This window comes from Aegilops tauschii, chromosome 3, assembly GCF_002575655.3.
Source record: "Aegilops tauschii subsp. strangulata cultivar AL8/78 chromosome 3, Aet v6.0, whole genome shotgun sequence".
Classification (NCBI taxonomy): Eukaryota; Viridiplantae; Streptophyta; class Magnoliopsida; order Poales; family Poaceae; genus Aegilops; species Aegilops tauschii.
The window spans coordinates 602777910-602802031 of NC_053037.3; the positions used below are offsets into that span (position 1 = coordinate 602777910).

At 46.6% G+C, this 24122-nt stretch overlaps 1 protein-coding gene across 1 annotated transcript; it reads left to right on the top strand.

The window, feature by feature from the left end:
* The first annotated feature begins 8411 nt into the window (after positions 1-8411).
* On the top strand, positions 8412-9632 carry LOC109734344 (F-box protein At3g07870-like). The gene has a single exon (XM_020293555.1). It carries the CDS (start codon positions 8412-8414, stop codon positions 9630-9632), a length of 1221 nt encoding a protein of 406 aa, XP_020149144.1.
* The last annotated feature ends 14490 nt before the right edge of the window (positions 9633-24122 follow it).

The following is a 24122-nucleotide window of genomic DNA, read 5'->3' on the forward strand; positions in this document are numbered from 1 at the left end:
GGAGAGGAAACCATTTTCCGTCAAAATTTTCTCAGTCAGGGGGGTTTGGTGAAGTTTGCATACTATGGTCTTAATTTATGATAGCATAATAGTGGAGAGAGGTGGATTCATAATTATGGCATTGTTTTTCTCTCCGGGTGATATTGGGAAAATAAATTGGGTAAAAACAATGGAATCTTTCTCTACATCTCATGTATCGTACCTGGGGCATCGATCCAAATTCCTAGGGCCATGATACCCATTCCGAATTGTCATATGAAGAAGTATACACCTTATCGCACATCATCACCGAAGGGGTAGTACCATGCGATAGACAGCCCGGACATCCTGGACTACTGGCAACTATGGTCATAACTTGTGATAGCCTCGCAAACTAGTTTAACTAGATGGCGCCCCGCACGTTGCTGCGGGAATGTTTTGCAATACTTTGATGAGGTTTTGGTTGTCTGAAACATGAATATTTGAAATAATAGTTTTTGAATGAATATAAAAATTAAATGTAAATAGCATAACAGAATGGAATTTTCCATGCATGCATGTTTGCATGTTGAGGTGGGTTTTTATTATGCATAGTTCCATGTTGAGGTGGGCCTTTTTCATGCATGTTGAATGATGAGGTGGCATGCTTGCATGTTGAGAGAAATATGTTAGTGGGGGCTAGCTATTTAGATATAGAAGATTTGAACCAATGTAATTTGCTTTTTTTAGTTTCACTGACCAAGGTGAATAAACACAGTGGTTTTGTTTTGGCCTTGTCCCAGTTTCTAGAAAATGACAATGGGAGAGCTAAAGAAGGAATAATTTCTGCCAATAATTTGTTCCCTTGTTAAACAAATATTTTACAAATGTTCACCATGTCAAATTCATTGGTCAACGTGTCAAATAGTCCCGTACGCTAATATATCTGATGCTTCAACCCTGAGCTTATATCTATATCCAAGATGAAAACTATCCATTTAACATTTCCCATGGCACACACAGAATTGGAATTCCTCATTTTTCAACAGATATTGGACAAGGAATACATGGGACACCACACATTTTCTTTTACCCCAATGTTTCTTCAATGCGCACAGATCAAAATGTTGGTACACAACAAATATGTTTGAACCACGTGCTTCTGTCACCCGTATGAGGATGTACACAGGTGCCCCGAATTAATTGACATGACGAGATGATAACAACATTCAATTCACTTTCCTTAGGTATGCATGAGTTCCCCTATTTTTATTTCTTATCTTCCTTACAACCAGCCCAACTTTTGTGAAAAAAGGAAGATTAGTACATATTATGTTTTTAAAACTCCAAGCACAAGACTTGTATTACCAGTTGTTGTGTCTTGCAAAAGGAGCTTGAGACAACTTGATAGTAGGTTTTTACATGGTTTTCTGGAAGAGGATGTGTACATCAGGCAACCACAAGGTTATGAAGATGACAAATCACCACGCAACATATGCAAACTTGATAAGGAGCTCTTTGGTTTACAAAATGCACTTCAAGCATGGACTCCCTTTTGAGATCACAATTAAAAGCATATTGGCTTTATTTGCGTCTAAAGCTAGACACACCCTTGTTCATATGCTACAAATCAAGCACCACAATTTATGTACTTATGCATGTTGATGAGGTCATACTTGCAAGCTCTTCAAAAGATACTATTGATGCACTGTTGCAAGGGTTAAGCTCAAATTTTGCCTTGAAGGATTTAGGAGGTTTGTATTTCTTCTTGGGCAGAGAAGTCAAGAAAGTCCAAGATGGCATCTTGTTGTGTCAAGAAAATATGCCTCTAAACACTTGGCTTGGGAGGCATAACGGACCGTAAACTTTCTCCGATTCCATAGCTTCATCTATCCTCCTCAAAACGGTTATCGGCACATCAAGGAGAGTCATTGGAATCTAAAGAAAGCACAAAGTATAGGAGTGTCATAGGCACCCTTCCATACTTAACTGTAGTGAGTTCCGCCAAAATAATAACTCTCATGAGGCCCGATACTTTCTTTTCTACTGATAAGCTTTGTCAATATTTACATGCATTCACATATACACATTTTTTTGAAATTAAATAAGTTCTACACTAGTTGGTCTTATTTAGGGGTGGATTAACAAGCAGCTCGGCTCGTTAAGCTCGTTAAGTTTAACGAGCAGAAAACCATGCTCGGCTTGGCTCGTTTGAAACTCGTTAAGCTCGTGAGCGCTCGTTAATAAATTATAATGTGTTATGATATACATGATGAATATGTAGGTGTGGTTTTCAAGATGAAATATGGTGACTATAAAAAGAAATGTACTAGTTTGTTGCCTCATATGTCGATTAGATTGAATAGATGGGCTGAGGTGCTACAAAAAGTTTGTCACGTAAGATGAAAATATGTGTTGTGTTGTTACGACGAGCTTAACGAGCTACTCATGAAACTCGTTAGCTCGTTCGTTAAGCTCATTAAGCTTAACGAGCTGAAATCAATGATTGGCTATGTTCATTAAGAAGCGAGCTATAAACTTAACAAGCCGAACTATCGAGCAGTCATTAAGCTCGCGAGCTACGACCTTTTGGTCCATCCCTAGTCTTATTTGATATGCTGATTGGGCAGGCTGTGCAAATGACATGAGATGGAGTCATGGCTTCGCAGTATTTATTTTTTAGAGCTAATCTTATTTTTATTAGAGTTCCAGAAAAAATGTCACTATACGCAGAGCAGGCATTGAAGCAGAGTATAAGTCTCTTGCAAATGCCACTGTAGCAGTTATTTGGGTAAAATCATAGCAGGAAGAACTTGAAATAAAATTACACGGGCCTCGTTGTTTATGGTGTGACAACTTAAGTGCAACATATCTCGGAGTTAATCCAATTTTTCATGTATGGGTGAATCACATTGAAATTGATTTCACTTCTAACAGAAAGGCCAGTGCTAGGCGCCGGCGCACCGGCCCAAATTTGGGCCGGTCGGCCCGCAGCCGTCGGATTTTGTTGATGGAGACCGTCCGATTTGTTTCTGGATCGTCTTCTTCCCCTCGTCCCTCCCCTTCCTATGCGGCAGCACCAGCGCCCCACCCTCCCACCCTCCCCCCGACGACCCCGACATCTACAAGCAAGATGGCCGGCCTCGAACTTCGCCGGCTCGCCACCGCAGATGGCCGCGGCCATGGGTCAATCTCCGTCGTGGTAGCCATTGCAGCTCGCCGCGGGCCCAGTCCCAGTACAGCTAGTCGTGGTTGTAGCACCTCCCGGCCACAAATCCCAGTTCACGGTCCCCCATGGTCTAGCTCGCCGTGGTGAAACTCCATCCATCCTCGCCGCCGGTCGTCAGCATGAGTTTCCATGAACGATGACCAGCAATCACACCGTGGAAAAGGATGTAGCAAAAAATCCTGCGGGTCGTAGCAAAAAGCGACGATGGTTGCAGCAAAAGACAATGTCATCGCCGTCGCGAGTCGCAGCTCTGCCATGAATGGATGTAGCAAAAACTCCCGCCGGTCGTAGCAAATAGCGATAACGGTTGCAGCAAAAAATCAGCTCGCCACTGTCGCTTGAAGCTTTTCGACCGTCGGTTGAAGCTTTCTTCCGCGGGTTGAAACTTCTCCCTCATGCCGGTTGAAGCTTTTCCCACCACCAGTTCAAGCTTTTCCTACGTTGGTTGAAGCTTTTCCCACTGACGGGTGAAAAAATCATCAACGACCGTCGCCGCCGGTTGCAGCACCGCCGCACACCGGTTGTAGCATCGCCGTAGGCCGCTTCCAGCACTGTAGGTCACCGGTTGTAGCAAAACATCCATGGCCCCGTCGGGTTGAAGAGGATGGACGGCGGCCATAAGGACGGTGATGGACTGCGCGACAGCTCAAAAGGATCAGACTCACGCGGTTGGCGCTGGGAAGAGGTGCATGGCGAGATGCTCAGGGAAGAAGATGGTAGGTGGGGAGGAGACGAACGAAAAAAAAAAAGGAGAAACGAGCGGTGGTGGTTACTCGCGAAGCGATAAGGTTTGGCTTTGCACGCACGGCCGAAGGATCTTTTCCGATCCAACGCAGCGCGTGCGACCGGCGGAAGACTCAGCCGGTGCGCCGTGTCGAAACGTTTTCCTAACAGAAAGGCTAGCACATAAGAGGCTGGAGATGTAATCTCAGCTTAGCCCGATCGTGATTCAATTGTAACCAAGGGGAGGTTATCATACGGATGGGTAGGCTTGTGATCAGGCATGGTTGGAGATACAAACCTGAACCCAGCTAGCTTGCGTATCACGTATCGTGAGTTGTAACAAAACCTGCCGAGTACCGACAATAGACTCTTCCGTCACATGTGCACATGGAAACAAATCTGCTCGTAGATCTCCTCCCACATGGAAACGAAGTCTGGCATAAAGAGGACTCCGCGTTTTGTCTTGGCATCGCCTCATCGGAGAGATAATATAAACCAACCAAAGCACACACAATTTTGGTTTAAACTTTGGCGTACCACGATGAATTTCACAGCTAAGTTAATGCATCGGATCAGGTTGATGCGAATCGTGATGCATCCGCGTCGGCATCGGCGGTCTTCCAAGAAGCAGGCAACGACCGCAAGACGTCCTCGCCAGGATCCTGCATCGCCTCCCTGGGAGCAACCTCCGCCGCCTCCGGCGGGTCTGCAAAGAATGGCGGGACATCATCGCGGACCAGACGTTTATCCAGGCACACATGATGCACGGACCTCAGGCGCCTTTCACGCACACCATCGTCTTCTTTTCCGGATTCGTCTACAGTAGCCGCGAAAAATCGTGCAAAGGCCGCGGCTTTCTCTTTGACGAGCACTGGCGGGTCACGTCCGAGCTCACAGCAGAAGTGTGGGGTGATTTTGTAGGCGCCTGCAACGGCCTGCTCTGCTTCTTGGAAATCGGCAAGCAGTCCATTATCAAAGTCGTAGAGCCGTTCACCGGTGAGTCGCTCGCGCTATCGCTGCCGCCAGAGGCGTCGGGGGTAAGGTGGACCGTCGGCTCCGGGGCGTACTGCTTCGGCTACGATGCTGCGACAAGTCGATACAAGATTGTGCGCTATGACTTCGTCAAAGACAGTGCCCTGCCCGGACGTGCCATGGACGACCAAGAGCTGCACGTGCACACCATCGGAGGAGGCGGCGGCTGGACGAGGCTGCATGTCCCTTTCTCGGTATATGGCCGTGCATACGGCGATCCTGTGTATGTTAACGGGGCGGTGTACTGGCCCACTAGTGGCCATCGAAAGCACCCGAAAGACAAGAAGCTTGTGCGCTTCGACCTGGCGACGGAGAAGATCACGTTGGAGGCGGCCAAGCGCCTGCGGCTGGAGGCCCCGAGGCCAGAGACAGAGACGGCGAGGTTCTGCAGGCCGGTAGTAGGCTCGATGCCATGGGTGATGACCTACGGCTGGAGCCGCGAGTGGGACGTGTGGTTTCCAGGAGCTGAAGAGGCCGGCCTGCTAGAGGGGAGCGTGTTGTTGTGCGGAAGCTTCGATCACGGGATGTACCTTCGCAGGATGGAAAGGAGCCTTGAATTTGGCCGGCAGGAGCTGCTGTTTGAGGCGGGCATGGAGGAACCGTGGTGGCATGACCACACGTACAATGGTCGAACGTCCTTCGTCCCAGTCTCGGCTCATCTTCGCCAGCAGCAGCTTCCGATAGCAGGAGCACTGCCGCTCCGCCGGCAGTATCAGGCAAAGACACCTGGCTACTCCCCAACAGTGTCCAATGCTCCATTAGCGCTCTATTTTGGCACGTCTAGTCCTTAGTCCTTGCCATGTACTAGTATTTTCTCTTTTTCTGGCACCTCTTCTCTATGTTGCATGCAACTTTTCTTCCCACATGCATGCATGACCGATCGTTTTCGTATATCTCTCACGCTGTTTTGACTAAACTAATTTTCGTCCCGGCAACTCCTCAGATCCTTATCCAGGGTAAATTAACCAACCATGCATGTTAGCGGTAATATTAAGAAAAAATATTTCATAAACTATAAGTGGATTATTTGAACCAGGACATGTATGAATCATTGATCAACATGCATCAAAAGACAAATTAACATGCCTCTTCCCGCAAAAAAAGAAAAACATGCCTCTTAAAACCTACCACTGATCTCAAACATACCATTTCATATATCACAAATAACAATGTCCGACAGTGGACTACCAAGAAATAGGAAAAAATATTGCACATTAGCTCTATGTCAGTCAGCTGAAAATTCTTTTTGGGTCAATCAGTTTTGTGGCCGTCCGATTCTGTTTTGAGATGTGTGTTGTTTTCTTTTTTTTTCTCTATATCATTTTGCTGGTGAGTTGGGCTTTGTGGAATCGATTGAACCCTATTTTCGGTCAGTCGAATTGCTTCTTGGGCTCGTTCTTGGTCTTTTGCTTTGTGTTTTTCTTTTTCCTTTATTGGTTATTTTTTGTTTTTGTGGTTTTTTGGCTGAGTGTAACTATATACATACAAATACTATATAATATGTGCCGAAAGTTCATGGTTCTTTGATTATTTTTGCATATCTTTATCTTTACCTAATATTAAAGGGAGGATTGTTTCTCCACCTTTTTTGTCATACGGTCAGACCCAGATAAATTTTCGTACGTCAGGCGTTTTCTCGTTCGTCCAGATTTGTTTTCTACGGAAAAAAAGACGCGCATAGCCGCGACGGGCCGGCCCATTAGTACAGCTCCCGCACCAGCGAAAAAAGTCGAAGGAAAAAGAATACTGCGCCTTGTGGACTCGAACCCGAGCACTCAATCTAGACGCTGGGAAAGCTGAATATATTTTAGAACGCAAATATTTTAGAACGGCTTATGTTTACAAGAGCAAACTGAAAACAATTTTTTTGCAAAAGCTGAATATATTTTAGAACGCAAATATTTTCCAAAATTGTGAGCAAAAAATTTAAATTCGAGCACTTTGAAAACTAGGAGGTACTATAATGATTTTTTTCAATTTGCGAACATTTTTTAAAAATACAAAAAATTGAACTTTGAATTTGAAATGGCAAAGATTTGTTCAAAACATAAATATTCTTGAAAAAGGGAGGTATTATAGCTAACTTTTTTTAAAAAATCTATACGTACTTATAAAACGGGGTGAATTTTTTAAATACACCCATGGATGCTTTGTTTTAGTTTAATTTATTAAACTAGGGGTATGGAATGAATCCTTTTCTTCGTCGCCTCCTCACGTATGACCAACCTAGCTCGGCCCGTGACACCCGTCACAATGCATGAGGAGTCCAATTACGACTTCATGGTCTATCTGACACCAACTACTCAATTTATATATGATAGCACGGGCATATATTATGTGCACTACTTTTTCCTAATATATTACTCGGATGATAAAAAAATCTTTGTTCAAGCTCGTCATCTCGCCGGACATGAAGGAGGCTCAAGGACCTAGCCAACCTTGGTTAGTGACAACTGGTACTACGACCGCCGGTGACAAGGACAACAAAGAGGACAAGTGAAAACATGTGTCTGATGTCATATTGAAATGGAGAATGTGGACCTGAGGACGAGGTATTACTATTAGTCATGTTTATTATGTTAGGGGAATGAGGGTGAGGTCTTTAGTCATGCTCAGTGGGTAAGAACATGTGGGGGCTGTTTCCCCCCGTCGCAACGCACCGGCATGTTTGCTAGTTACGATAAAGTGCAATTTCGGTGCAAAGTTGTGTGCAAGTTTTTTTTTTTTTTCTCTCTTCTTAAAGGAAATTTATTTTTTTTCCTTTTGTGGGTGCTTTTTTTTACTTTCTGTTTTCTGTTTCTATGTTTTATTTTTTCCTTTTTCCTTTCCTTTATCGGTTACTAATTTTTGTGGGTTTTTAGCTGAGTGTAATCTCAACTTAGCCCGATTGTCATTCAGTTGTAACCAAGGGGAAGGTGTCATACATATAGGCTTGTAATCACGCTACGGTTGGAGATATATACCTTTTTTCTTGCGGGCATTAGAGATATATACCTGAACCCAGCAGCTTGCATATCACGTAGAATATATTTTTTATGGGAATTGCATATATCACGTATCGTGAGTTGTAACAAAAACCTGTCGAGTGCCGAGGATTACTCGTCCTATGGATATAGGGAAAAAAACAATATCCTACCGACAGTAGAAACTCTTCCGAGACGCTACACATGGAAACAAATCTGCTCGTATATCTCCTCCCACATGTAAACGAAGTAGTCTCCGCGTTTCGTAGGCATCGCCTCATCGAAGGGACGAACCATATAGCACACACAATTTAGGTTAAAACTTCCCACGTGCCACCAGGAATTTCATAGCTAAGTTAATGCATCGGATCAGGTCGATGCGAATCGCGGTGCATCCGCATCGGCGTCGGCAGTGCTTCAAGAAGCAGGCGACCGCAGCAGCCGAAAGTCTCAAAACCGCGTGCCTGCCGCATCGGCGTCGGCGGAGTTTCACGAAGCAGGCGACGATGGCAGCCAAAAGGCCCAATACCGTGTGCCTGCCGCAAGACGTGCTGGCCAGCATCCTCGTCCGCCTCCCGGGGAGCGACCTCCGCCGCCTTCGTGGCGTCTGCAAAGAATGGCGGGACATCATCGCCGACCACACGTTCATCCAGGCGCACATGATGCACGGACCTCGGGCGCCTTTGACACACACCATCGTCTTCTTTCCCGGTTTCACCTACGGTAGCCGCAAAAATCCTTGCAATGGCCACGGTTTCCTCTTCGACGAGCATTGGAGGCTCACGGCCGAACTCATAGCCGGCGTGTGGGATGACTTCGTAGGCGCCTGCAATGGCCTGCTCTGCTTCCTGGAAGCTAGTCAGGGCTCCATCAAAGTCGTAGAACCGTTCACTGGTGAGTCGCTCGTGCTGCCGCTGCCGCCAGAGGCGTCGGGGCTAAGGTGGACTGTCAACTGTGGGGCATACTGCTTCGGTTACGACGCTACGACCAGACAGTTCAAGATCGTGCACCATGACTTTCTCGAAGATGGCGCTCTTCCGCTACGTGCGGGTGAGGCCATTGAAGATGAAGAGCTACACGTGTACACAATCGGAGGAGGCGAGGGCTGGAGAAGGCTGCATGTCGCTTTCTCGGTGTATGGCCGGGCATACGGTGACCTTGTGTACCACCAAGGGTCAGTGTACTGGCCCACATGTGGCCGTGAAGTAAATGGGCGTGATGAGAAGCTCGTGCGCTTCGACCTGGCAACAGAGAAGATCATGTTGGTGGCGGCCAAGCACCTGCGGCCGCCGCCGGAGTTCCAGGGGCGGCCGAAGACCGTGAAGTTTTATAGGCCGGCGGACTCGACATCTTGCGTGATTACCTATGGCCGATGCTGCGAGTGGGACGCGTGGTTTCCGGGAGCTGAAGAGGCCAGCTTGCCGGAGGGGTGCGTATTACTGGATGAAGGCTTCGACCCCGGGTTGTATCTTTGCACGAATGAAAGGAGTCTCGTATTCGGTCAGCGGGAGCTACTGTTTGAGGTGGGTAAGGATCAGCCGCGTGAGCGTGACCACAAGTACGATGGTCCAACGTTGTTCGTCCCAGTCCCGGCTCATCGTCGCCATCAACGGCTCCCGATAGCAGGAGCGCCGCCGCACGAACAATATTATGCAAGGACGTTTGGCTATGCCCCAACAGTTTCCGCCGCTCCATTAGCACTCTACTTAGGCACACCTAGTCCTTAGTTAATCCTAAAGGAAAAACCTAGTACTTTAAAAAAAACATACCTAGTCCTTAGTCATTGCTGTTAGAGATACTAGATGATACCCCGCACGTTGTTGTGGGAATCTTTTGCAATATATTCAGTGAGAATTGGTTGTATGAAAATATGAATATGTATAGTAATATATGAGAACTAAAAGTAAAAAAAAAAGGTTTGTGGTGTTTGGTTATTAATTGTATAATATAAATATATATTCAGTGAGAATTGGTTGTATGAAACATGAATATGTATATTGTAATAATGTGAGAACTAAAACTAGAAAAATGATTTGTGGTGTTTGGTTATTATTGTATAATATAAATATATATTCAATAAGAATTGGTTGTATGAAACATGAATATGTATAGTAATAATATGAGAACGAAAACTAAAAAAATGATTTGTGATGTTTGGTTATTAAGTGTATAACATAAATAGCATAATAGGGTAGTATTTAAATTCTTATGCATGTTTGTTGCATGGTTGCATGTTGTGGTGGCCCTTTCTTTATGCATGTTGAATGATGAGGTGGCATATTTACACGTTGAGAGAAATAGGTTAGTGCAGCTAGCTATTTAGATATAGAAGATGTATATTTGAAAGGCATAGGTTGTGCGCAATTAGAAGGTATTATTTCAGGTTTGCTAATTCTAACAAAGTCTCATCTAACCCTATACTATTTGATTAACAAAATAAATAAATTCTTCACGAATCTTCGCATAAAATCCAATGGTGTAGGAGTTAGATGAGACATAATTATTTCTCAACTAGATGAGAGGTTGACACACCTGAATTATTTTCATCTTACATCTAGGAGGCTTCGTGGCCTCCAAGTCTTGTATCACTATATATACCCATCCTCAAGACTAAGTCAATACACACAACATGATGTCAAAAAAAAGTCAATACACACAACACTTTATGTCAATTATCTCCCCTATAATCTTGTAGGCATGAACGTCAATTGCCAAGTTTTTTTTTTCATTTTTTTTCTTGCATCTCTTCCCACATGTGTGCAACTTTTCTTCCCGCGTGCATGCATGAACATTAGTGTTTTCTATCGCTCGTGTTTTTCCTGTCGCCTATTCTTTTCCTTAGAATAGAGCAAACACTCATATACACATACACTCATCCCTATGAATGTACACATGCATACTGTGAGCGATTGGGCTGACAGATCTTAAGAAGGGGGAGATACATGAGTACATTGCTACCAATGAGAACATCGCCTCTCACTGGAAGTATATTTCTTCTTTTATGAGACACGCTAGCACACTAGTAGAAAACGGGGCAAAGGTCACAGGGCAGTTTTCACATTAGCCCCGGTTCAGTCACGAACCGGGACCCATGGGGGCATTTGTCCCGGTTCGTGAGCCCAGGGGGCCGGCCGGGGCCTCGTGGGCATTGGTCCCGGTTCGTATGGAACCATTTGTCCCGGTTCGAGCCACGAACCGGGACTAATGGTCCTCGCTCCTGGCCCACAACCATTTGTCCCGGTTCTTGGCATGAACCGGGACAAAAGGCCCGGATTTAGTACCGGTTCATGCCACGAACCGGGACCAATGAGGTGCCTATATATACCCCTCGCCCGCTAGCAGAGCACTCCAGTGCTCTGTTTTTCTCTGGCCGGCGAGGGGAGGGCTTTGTGGTGCTCTAGCTCACCTCCTATGCACATGAGGTGTTCGATGAAATGCCCGAGCCACACTAGTTAAGCTTTGTCCTCTCGAAGCTCGACCTCAAAGCTCCATTTTCCTCGAGATTTGTCTAGGTTTAGCGGCCCATCACGTCCCATTCCCGTCTTCACCGCCGTCGACCGCCCGCGCCGATCTCGTCGCCGGCACCACCGTGGTGAGCCTCTTGTTCTTTTCTTCTTTTTGAAAGAAAAAAATTCTTACTTTAGATAGATACTTGTCTAATTTTCTTACTATTTTATTCCTTCTTATTACATAGTGCGATGGTTTTGGTATCCGCCCCCGTCGGCCCTCGTCCTGTCTATGATTCGGATGTGGTATATATTATCTTTTTATAACTATTTGATTCATTTATTGTTTATGACAAATATACCGACCAGCGTGACATAGATTTTATTTATCTAGGAGGTGGTTGAACCGGAAATTCTAACCGACCCTATTGTCGAGAGGTTAAATTTAGTTAAAGAAGAAAACAATTACTTGAAGGAAAAAATAAAAAAAATTGAGGAGGAGAAGATGATATTGGAGTTGCATGTTGCGGATGTCGTCGATGATCACAAGATCAAGATGGATGCAATGCGCTTGAAGATTAGAAAGATTAGAAAATATGCCATTCATACCGAGGCTTGGTATCATTATGCCGTTGGATCAATTGTTACCTTGGTTGCGGTTATGATCGCATTTGTTTTCGCATTGAAATGTTTTACATAGTTTCAATGTATGGTTTAATTAATTAGATGCTCTGGAGAGCTATATATATGTTGTTAGATGAGAACTATGTATGTACTTTGGTTTTAATGTGATGATGAACTTCTATTAATTTGGTCACTTAATTATCTATTCATGATGTTCTGTAATGGTTTTTGACACACTTAATTATATATAATGCACGCAGATGAACCGGCAATGGATGTACGGTGACAGAAACACCTCCGAGTACATTAAGGGCGTGCATGATTTTCTCGAAGTGGCTGAGGCAAACAAGCAGAATGGTTTTATGTGTTGTCCATGCCCTACATGTGGGAATACGAAGTCTTACTCTGACCGGAAAATCCTTCACACCCACCTGCTTTACAAGGGTTTCATGCCACACTATAATGTTTGAACGAGGCACGGAGAAATAGGGGTTATGATGGAAGACGACGAAGAAGAAGAGGACGATGACAACTATGTGCCCCCTGAATACGGTGATGCTGCAACGGGGAAGCTGCTGAAGATCAAGAGGAACCAGACGATGTGCCCAATGATGCTGCAAAGGGGGGAAGCTGCTGAAGATCAAGAGGAACTACTGCCCGATGATGATGATCTCCGCCGGGTCATTGTCGATGCAAGGACGCAATGCGAAAGTCAAAAGGAGAAGCTGAAGTTCGATCGCATGTTAGAGGATCACAAAAAAGGGTTGTACCCCAATTGCGAAGATGGCAACACAAAGCTCGGTACCGTACTGGAATTGCTGCAGTGGAAGGCAGAGAATGCTGTGCCTGACAAAGGATTTGAGAAGCTATTGAAAATATTGAAGAAGAAGCTTCCAAAGGATAACGAATTGCCCGACAGTACATACGCAGCAAAGAAGGTCGTATGCCCTCTAGGATTGGAGGTGCAGAAGATACATGCATGCCCTAATGACTGCATCCTCTACCGCGGTGCGTACAAGGATCTGAATGCATGCCCGGTATGCGGTGCATTGCGGTATAAGATCAGACGAGATGACCCTGGTGATGTTGACGGCGAGCCCCCCAGGAAGAGGGTTCCTGCGAAGGTGATGTGGTATGCTCCTATAATACCACGGTTGAAACGTCTGTTCAGAAACGAAGAGCATGCCAAGTTGATGCGATGGCACAGTGAGGACTGTAAGAAAGACGGGAAGTTGAGAGCACCCGCTGACGGGTCGCAGTGGAGAAAAATCGAGAAAAAGTACTGGGCTGAGTTTGCAGCTGACCCAAGGAACGTATGGTTTGGTTTAAGCGCGGATGGCATTAATCCTTTCGGGGAGCAGAGCAGCAATCACAGCACCTGGCCCGTGACTCTATGTATGTATAACCTTCCTCCTTGGATGTGCATGAAGCGGAAGTTCATTATGATGCTAGTTCTCATCCAAGGCCCTAAGCAACCCGGCAACGACATTGATGTGTACCTAAGGTCATTAGTTGAAGAACTTTTACAGCTGTGGAATGGAAACGGTGTACGTACGTGGGATGAGCACAAACAGGAGGAATTTAACCTGCACGCGTTGCTGTTTGCAACCATCAACGATTGGCCCGCTCTCAGTAACCTTCCAGGACAGACAAACAAGGGATACCACGCATGCACGCACTGTTTAGATGACACTGAAAGTATATACCTGGACAAAAGCAGGAAGAATGTGTACCTGGGCCATCGTCGATTTCTTCCGACCAACCATCAATGTCGAAAGAAAGGCAAGCATTTCAAAGGCGAGGCAGATCACCGAAAGAAGCCCGCCATGCGTACCGGTGATCACCTACTTGCTATGGTCAATGATTTACACGTAATCTTTGGAAAGGGTCCCGGCGGACTAGCTTTCCGAATGACGTTGAGGGACACGCACCCATGTGGAAGAAGAAATCTATATTTTGGGACCTACCCTACTCGAAAGAGCTAGAGGTCCGCTCTTCAATCGACGTGATGCACGTGACGAAGAACCTTTGCGTGAACCTGCTAGGCTTCTTGGGCGTGTATGGGAAGACAAAAGATACACCTGAGGTACGGGAGGACCTGCAACGTTTGCACGAAAAAGACGGCATGCCTCCGAAGCAGTATGAAGGTCCTGCCAGCTACGCTCTTACGAAAGAAGAGAAAGAAATCTTCTTTGAATGCCTGCTCAGTATGAAGGTCCCGACTGGCTTCTCGTCGAATATAAAGGGAATAATAAATATGCCAGAGAAAAAGTTCCAGAACCTAAAGTCTCATGACTGCCACGTGATTATGACGCAACTGCTTCCGGTTGCATTGAGGGGGCTTCTACCGGAAAACGTCCGATTAGCCATTGTGAAGCTATGTGCATTCCTCAATGCAATCTCTCAGAAGGTGATCGATCCAGAAATCATACCAAGGCTAAGGAGTGATGTGGCGCAATGTCTTGTCAGTTTCGAGCTGGTGTTCTCACCATCCTTCTTCAATATCATGACGCACGTCCTAGTTCATCTAGTCGACGAGATTGTCATTCTGGGGCCCGTATTTCTACACAATATGTTCCCCTTTGAGAGGTTCATGGGAGTCCTAAAGAAATATATCCGTAACCGCGCTAGGCCAGAAGGAAGCATCTCCATGGGCCATCAAACAGATGATGTCATTGGGTTTTGTGTTGACTTCATTCCTGGCCTTAAGAAGATAGGTCTCCCTAAATCGCGGTATGAGGGGAGACTGACTGGAAAAGGCACGCTTGGAGGGGGGGACTCAATAATATGTAGGGACGGATATTCTTGGTCTGAAGCACACTACACAGTTCTACAGAACTCTACCTTGGTGACCCCGTATGTCGATGAACACAAGAACAGTCTGCGCTCCAAACACCCGGAGCAGTGTGACGACTGGATTACATGTGAACACATCAGGACTTTCAGCAGTTGGTTGGAAACACGTCTCAGAGGTGACACCACTGTTTGTAATGAGTTGTACTCGTTGTCCAGGGGACCATCTTCGACTGTATTGACTTACAAAGGATACGAGATAAATGGGAATACATTTTACACGACCGCCCAAGATCAAAAGAGCACCAACCAAAACAGCGGTGTCCGCTTTGATGCAGCAACCGAGAGGGGAAAGGACACATATTATGGTTACATAATGGACATATGGGAACTTGACTACGGACATGATTTTAAGGTCCCTTTGTTTAAGTGCAAATGGGTCAATCTGTCAGGAGGCGGGGTACAGGTAGACCCACAGTACGGAATGACAACAGTGGATCTGAACAATCTTGGGTACACTGACGAACCGTTCGTCCTAGCCAATGATGTGGCACAGGTTATCTATGTGAAGGACATGTCTACCAGACCGAGGAAAAGAAAAGATAAGGAAGCGAATACATCATACGATGAGCCAAAGCGGCACATAGTTCTTTCAGGAAAAAGGGACATTGTGGGAGTGGAGGGCAAGATAGACATGTCTGAAGATTATGAAAAGTTTCATGAAATTCCTCCCTTCAAAGTCAAGGTTGACCCAAGCATCCTGATAAACGATGAAGATTATCCATGGTTACGGCGCAATAAGCAAATGACACAAGCGAAGAAAAAGTGAAGACTTTCTCCCGCAACTATTATGATGATAGCATGCCAACTTTGTAATAGACGAGTATGATACCATTGTCCGTTTTGTACAAGAAGTGCATCTAGTTTTTGCCGTAACCCTCTCAACTTTCTTGCACATGCCAACTTTCTGGCACAACATGCTATGTGGTGCCACCAATCGGGACCAAAGGCCTCTTTTCAGCAGCCCAAAGGGCGGGAAGCGGCGGCCTTTGGTCCCGGTTGGTGGCACCAACCGGGACTAAAGGGGGGGCATTGGTCCCGGTTGGTGGCACCAACCGGGACCAAAGGCCTTGCGCTGCCCGCGTCCAAAAGTTTAATCCCACCTCGCTAGCTGAGAGGCACTAGGAGCGGTTTATAAGCCCTGAGTGCAGAGACGATGAAAAAGAGGCGCAATGCTCACGTTGCTTAGCTTCAAGCCTTGAGGAATAAGGTAGACTGCATCGAGCTATGTGCAGTGCAGTCTACACTATTCCGAAAGGCTTGAAGCAAATAACGCGCATTGCGCCTCTTTTTTATTTTTAATCATTAAAAGCAAAAAGAATTTTCATAAAGAACTTTTTTTGATAGAAACTTTAATAGCAGAAAGAATTATCATAAAGTAAAATAAATAAGTAATTAGAAACAAAATAAAATAAAATAAATAAGTTTTTTGTTGTAAGTAGAAATAAAACAAAATAAATATAGCAAAAAAGAAAATAAAAAAACTAAATACAGCAAAAAGAATTTTCATAAAGAACTAATGGCACTAATAGAAAGTTTATATGTTTTCTAAAACTAATGGCACTAACAGACAGTTTATAATTTTGCTGACCTAAAAGCAAAAAGAATTAAAAAATAAAGCAAAAAACAAAAGAAAATAAATAATGCAAAAAATTTAAAAAACTGCCACCTATTGGGCCACCACGGCCTGAATACGACTAGAAACCCAACCTGGGCCAGGATTCAGGCCCGCAGAAGGCTCAATAGGCCAACAGACAGCACAGTGTGACATTAGGCCCGTAAGCCTGCATTTGAGAGGAGCTCGAGAGGGCAGCCGCAGTGGAGCTTATAAACCGCTCCTAGTGCCTCTCAGCTAGCGAGGTGGGACTAAACTTTTGGCCGCGGGCAGCGCAAGGCCTTTGGTCCCGGTTGGTGCCACCAACCGGGACCAATGCCCCCCCTTTAGTCCCGGTTGGTGCCACCAACCGGGACCAAAGGCCACCACTTCCCGCCCTTTGGGCTGCTGAAAAGAGGCCTTTGGTCCCGGTTGGTGGCACCAACCGGGACTAATGCCTACCTTTAGTCCCGGTTGGTGCGACGAACCGGGACTAAAGGCTTTGCTATATAAGCAAACACTTAGCAAATTTTCGACATACCTCGCCAGTTGCCCCCGACGCCGCCAGGCTGCCCGTGCTCGCCGTCGCCGCCCGCTCCTCATCGCCGTCGCCCCGCGCCCTTGCCTCGACGGGTCGCCGCCCGGTGCTCGTCACCGTCGCCCTGCCCCCACGCGCCGCCCCGCCTCGTGCTCCCCTGCTCGCGCGCGCCGCCTCGGCGTCCCGAGCCCCCCTGCCCGGCCCGCGCGTGCTCGCCGGCGCCCTCGCCGCCCCCGCCCCGTCCCGGCCCCGTGCGCCGGCGCCCTCGCCGCCCCCGCCGTCGCCATCGTCCTAGCCACCCCCGCTGTGAGAGCCGCCGCCCCGGCTCTGTTTTTTTATTTTTATTAGTTTAATTTTTTTTGTTCATATGTGATGTATATGTGTATGTGGCTATAATGTATATGTGAACAAAAAAAATTGTATGTATGTAGATGTTCAAAATGTATGAATATATATGTCAAAAATGTTTTTTTGTTCATAGAAAGTTTTTATTTCATATATAGAAAGTTTTTATATATGACAATGGATATATATTCGATATATATGAGAAATGATGATCCACATGGAAAAGTTTTATATATGCAAAAGTTACAATTTTAGAAAAGTTTTATATATCTAGCTAGGAAGGGAAGAAGAAGAAAAAGAAGGATAGGAAAGAAGAAAATAAGAAGAGGAAAGAAAGAAGAAGAGGAGAGGAAGAAGAGGAGATATAAATAAGAAGAGGAAAAAAGAAGAAAAAGAACATATATTCCTTTCTTCTTCTCCTCTTTTTTTTCTTCTTTTTTTTTCTTCTTTTTTTTTCTTCAATCCTCTCCTCTATTCCTTTCTTCTTCTCTCCTCTTTTTATTTCTTCTTCGTTTTCTTATGTTTTATCGGGTCTGTCATCGTCGATATATACCCCCTCCTGATAACTTCAACACGTGGGGGGGTCGATATACCCCCTCCCCGATAACATTATTTTCCCGTGTATGTATGTTGTCGTTGTCGATATTACCCCCTCCCGATAACTTCAACACGAGGGAGGGTCGATATACCCCCTCCTCGATAACATTATTTTCCCGTGTATGTATGTCGTCGTTGTCGATATAAAACCCCCTCCCGATAACTTCAACACGTGGGGGGGTCGATATATACCCCCTCCCCGATAACATTATTTTCCCGTGTATGTATGTCGTCGTTGTCGATATATATAACTCCCTCCCAGATAACTTCGACATGATGGACGGTCGATATGTATACCCCCTCTCGACCGTGATAACTTATACCACGGGAGCACCCCCCCGGCCCTCTCGCTCGACCAAAACTCTCGAGGACACCCAAACCCTAGAAAAAAACGATGTCGGTCTCCTACCCCTCCCGCCGCGCCCCTACCCTTGAAGCATTGCCTAGGCCACCCCAAACCCGGAATAAGCTAGGTCTACGTTTGCACTAATATATCCACCTGCTGTCATGTTTGTGTAATAATTGCCATGTTGTAATATTTGCAGAAACAATGGAGCACGGACGAGATGAGCAAGCAGAAGGGGTGTTGGGGGACATAATCTTAGCCGAAGGTGATATCTTGTCGTATCTTAACGACAATGATGGTCTGGAAGAACAGGGTGAAGAAGCTGGCTGCGGTGATCGAAGAGTGGAGGAGGAAAGACATGATTATGATGGCTCCGGTGACCCAATGCTGGTGCAAGAAGGAGCCCGTGGTGACGGCTCCGGTGACCGAGCAGAGTCCGGTCAGGTAAATATATTAGTTAAGCCTGTGCTGACTAGCTAATTGATGCATTCATTGTTTTGGTATGTACACATATTAATTAACACTCGTCTTTCTTCTTTTTTCTAGCCCTCCGGATCGAGCACAACTGCGGTAAAGAGACGAGGCCCGAAGAGAAAGTTGCGCTCGGATGAAAGGTTTGAGATCACAGCAATCGCGCGCGACGGCCAACCGATTGAACCCCTCCGGACAAAGGATGCTTTTTCTGCTCAGTGCGGGGTTCTAGTTAGGGACAAGATCCCGATCAGCATCCACCAATGGTATAAGCCTAAGAAGGAAGACCCTGAGGTGTCTTATGTCAATGATATGCAGAAAGATGATCTTTGGACTGAGCTGAAGGCAAATTTCACCCTACCGCCAGAGGAGGATCCGGAGAAGCCAGTTATAGAGCAATTAATCAAGTCTCATGCTCTTAAGAAGATGGCAGACCTATTCAGGAGGTGGAAGAATGAGCTGAAAACGTTTGTCGACAAAGAAGAGACACCTGAATTCATCGGCCGGTATGAGAAGATCAGATATCACTGGCCTGCATTTGTGGCCCACAAGACATCGGAAAAGAGTAAGAAGATGTCAGCGACAAACAAGATGAATGCTGCGAAGAAGAAGCTTCACCATCGCACGGGGTTAGGTGGCTACCTCAAAGCCCGGCCTAAGTGGGCCAAGTCTGAGAGGGATCTGCTTGATAAAGGGATCGAACCACAGACAATGAACTGGCCAGACCGTTGCCGGACTTGGTTCTTCGGGGCTGGCGGAACCTTGGACCCTGTATCAGGGAGGTGTCGTTGGACGGACGAGCAACTTGCAATACCCGTCAAGAAGATTCAGCACTATATCGATGCAGCGCAGCAAGGGACGTTCGTTCCAGACAGAGAGAACGACGAGCTCACAATGGCCCTCGGGAATCCTGAGCACCCTGGACGGACACGAGGCACGCCAGGCTCCATTCCGTGGAAGGCTGGTTTTCCGGACGCGGGCGGTTACAAAACCCAGGAGAGGAGGAAAAAAGTGGAGCAGATCCAAATTCAGCGTCTGCACGAAAGGGTTCAAGTGCTAGAGGAACGAGACGGCAATAGAGATGCCGAAACTGCCCCCGAAGCTACACCGCCATCTCAGCGTAGAAGCAGCGTGGCTTCCACCGAGCTGCCTCAGCTGGAGCATGCGGCTACTCCTAGCTACCCCGTGGATGCTATCACGGAGTCTCAACATTGCCACCTTATGGCGGAATGGCAGAACTTGAAAGTCAAGGCGGCTGTTGGCTCTGTTTTACCTACTAAACCCGGCGCAACCTACCACTGCCGGCAGATTCCAGAAGGATATGCTAGGGTGGTGGTGGATAAAATAACGGAGGGATTTGAGGACCTCCAGCTTGACCACCCTACCGGTGAAGGGGAGACTCGGCTGGGTTTAGCTCTAAAGACTCCATGCCTATGGCGGAAGGAGCTCATCAAGCTTCCGAACTGGACGGCTCCGGCGAGTAAGGGCACTCCGCCTCCTCCTCCGCCTCCTCCTCCGGCGAGTGATCAGGGCACTCAGCCTCCTTCTCCGGCGCGTGGCGGCACTCCGCCTCCTCCTCCGACGAGTGATCAGGGCACTCATCAGCCTCCTTCTCCGGCGCGTGGCGGCACTCCGCCTCCTTCTCCGCCAGCGCCGGCGCGCCAGAGCAGCCAGCCTCCTCCTTCTCCGCCTCGTCAGCAAGGGCGGAAGAGACCCGCCGCCATTGCGGCTGCTCCGGCGCGTCGTAGTCCTTCTCCTCCGCCTCGTAAGCAAGGAAAGAAGACAGCCGCAGCCGCTCCGTCTGCTCTGCCGGCGTCTAGCAGTACAGCTGCCAGAGGCGGGAGGCAATACAGATTCGGTCCTTCTCTGAAGGCTCCAGAGAAGTTACCATATGAGAGGACCGAGGAGGAGAACGCGAAGATCGTGCGAGCCGAAGTGAAGAACTTCTTTGAAGGGGACAAAGCAAAGAAACATCCACCTCCGGAGGAGAAGGTAGATCCGGTGAAAGCAAAGCGCACTCTGGCTGCCCTGACAAAACCACCAAAGTCTCCGCCAAAAGGCAACTATGAGCGCGTTCTTGCAAAGGCATATGCCGAAGCGGAGCGGTCGGGAAGTACTGTCAGTGATAAAAGGATGAAAGAACGACGAGCTGGGAAAAAAATTGCCCAGCTCGGCGAACAAGAGAACCAATCATGCCCCCCGCTCAAGGTGTCAAAAGACATCGTCGCTAATGATCCGGGTATGGTGCCCGGTTATACCGATCTTGGAGATTACCTGCCCGACGATGTACATTATGAAATCATGGAGGTGGACGAACACAAATACCATTACGGGAAGCCTCTCGTCAAAGATGTCAAATCTCTAAGCACGATGATGCGAAGACTACATGATTGGTACATGAAAACCTGCAGAGAGTCTGATGGGATGAGTACTTTAACGCTGAGAGTTAAACCGGAGCATGACCTCGTTGGAATTGAACTGCTGAATGTTCCATTTGAGGATTTCTTCCAGTTTTACAATCTAAAGTCCCTCGATAAAACAACGATCACTTGCTACTGTCTGTAAGTAGTACTACTTCTGTCATTAAGTCTCTCTATATAGGTCAGCTCTTTTATTGCATGTATTTATACTTATCCTCACTATATTATGCAGATTGAAGATCGCCGAATTGAAGAAAAGACAAATCGGTGATATTGGGTTCATTAACACAAATCTCATAGATGATTATCAGGTTAAATTTCATGCCAAAGATACCGAGGCCAACTTGCTACAATCGTTGGTAATAAATCAAAATAAAGATATAATACTCTTTCCTTACAACTTCAAGTGAGTGTTACTGTCTTCTGCATATTCGGTTTCCCTTATTAGTCCAGGTTATGGTAATGTAATTGATGACTTATGCATGCATGCGCAGCTTCCACTATATTCTCCTAGAGATTAAGCTTGAGCCGGGAGTAGTAACCGTCTTAGACTCGAGACGAAAAGATCTCCAGGACTATGCGAACATGACTCAAATGCTCCAGAAGTAAGTTAAATCGATCATTATCCACCATATCAGCAACTTTGTTCATTTCCTGATATCAAGTAATTGTTTTCTTTGTCTGGCAGGGTTTGGAGAAAATTCACCTCAAAAGCCCCGGGACTGCCGAACCAGCTGCAATTTAGACACCCGAAAGTAAGTACTATAGTAGCATGTTCCGCGCATCTCCTAGTGATTCAAGCGCTAGTTTGATCAATACCATTTAGCATGCTTGCTTATCAGTTTGATTGACCTCTATTTCTTGTAAAGTGGTTGTGGCAGCAACCCGGGAATAATTACTGTGGATACTACATTTGCGAGTCCATCCGCTACCATACCTGTGAGCGGGGCTACACTGAAGAACAATATGAAGTGCGTAAGCAATAATATTCACAATTTTATTTTATTACCATCATTTGTGTTGAGTTTCATTTATTCATATATATATGTATTGACCCCCTTCTTCAAATTAGATCTTTCGGAAGCGGGATCAACTCCTAGCACCAGATCGTATGCGAGGAATTCAAGAGGAATTGGCGGCATTCTTCCTTGACCACGTGATCGCTGAAAACGGAGAATACTATGTGGACCCTGTGTTCCTACAATATAATTAGGAGATTGTATTGTAAGAGATAATTATTGTATATATGTAGCCGGTAGTGTCGGATAGATATACGAGAACTTGTTGTTCGACCAATATCTCGGAGAAGGAGAGGTGGTCGATATCACTTCTCTCTGTATGCATATATATATGTTCATGACGATCTTTTGTTTCCTTCATTTGATTACTAGCTAGCGTGTCTACTCCTCTCCATACGTATATAGTACGTAGCGTCGACAAAGCACGGAGATAAGAGAGGACACTTCTCTCTATTAATTAGCTAGCTAACACAATATATGAAACACCTAAATTAACCCTCCAAAACCCCTAAACCACCCCCTTTCAAAAAAAACAAAAATCTCAGCTCCTGCCAGGTGCTGACGCGTGGATGCCTATTGGTCCCGGTTGGTGGCACCAACCGGGACCAAAGGCCCTCCTGCCTGGACTCCCCGCACCGGCCACGTGGACGGCCTTTAGTCCCGGTTCGTGTAAGAACCGGGACTAAAGGGCTAGGGCATTAGTAACGACCCTTTAGTCCCGGTTTCAGAACCGGGACTAAAGGCCCTTATGAACCGGGGTAAAACCCCCTTTTCCTACTAGTGGCATTATACCAGGGAATCAATCTCTGGTGGGTTGTGGTACAACCACCTTCCTAACCATCGAACCACATGTCATAACTTTCTTCCCCACAATTTATCAGATCCATAGCCACGTGAATTGATCAATTATTACGTCTTTGAAACTATTAAATACAAGATTCATACATGAACGTCTACTTGCATGAATTTTCCCACTTACTCTCAGATAACTTTTTTCAATTATCTGAACTCATGATTATTTTTTGAAATTTGAAATAGTTTTGATTCGCAAACATCTTTTTAAAATTTCTAGCACAAATTTTAGCGTTTTTTTAGGGGATAGCACGTGTTTTAGCTTCTTCTTTTTTTGAGATAGAGCACGTATTTTAGCTGGGTTAAAGAGAAGCAGATTCTAAGCCAATCGGCCCAGGCACCTGTGCTAGAATTTAACCGAGCAAATGGGCTAGCAACTAGCCCACTGCAACCAGCGGAAGTCTACTCGGAAAAAAAAACAGGTGCGGCAGCCCTCTACGGGCAACAGGCAGCAGCCAGGCGCGGCGGCGGGTTAACCGCGGGCACGTTTTTGGCGCGCGGTGTCCGTGCCCCCTGGCTTCTCCCTCTGGTGTTTGTCGAGCGGCCACTGCGGCGCGTCGTCAGAGACAGACAGGGAGCGATCAGGTAGTAGGCACCGTCCGTCTGCAGAGCATGCATGCACTCACTGTGGCACGGTGTCGGTTCCGAGCCCCTCCTCTGATCTCTGCCGATGCAACTTGCCTCTGGTTGCCAGAATCGTGTCCCGTGGCTTTCGGCCAGGTGCGCCGCATGCGTGCGCTCGGCTCGGGTGACCTCAATTAGTGCTGTGTCGTTGCCGGTGACGAGGAGGAAAAGCATGCTCGGAGAAAGGAACGCCAGTTAAGCGGGCGGTCGCGGCACTAATGGTACACTGCATGCTGGCCCGGTTCCGCTGACTGGCAGCCAGCCAGAGGGGCGTGCGTCGGTACGTGGCAGTACGCACGCACGCACAGACTTGTTGTACGAGGTGAGGCGAACGTGGATGCCCAGCCAGATTCGGTGCACTGCGCTTCCTCGGTTCCATCAATCATACCCCCCGTGTCTTTGTGAAGCGTGGGCGGCGTGGTGGTGTTGATAGGCATCTCTGCCTCTAAACCGGAAATTGTATCCGTCCGTGGATAAAGAGACCAGTC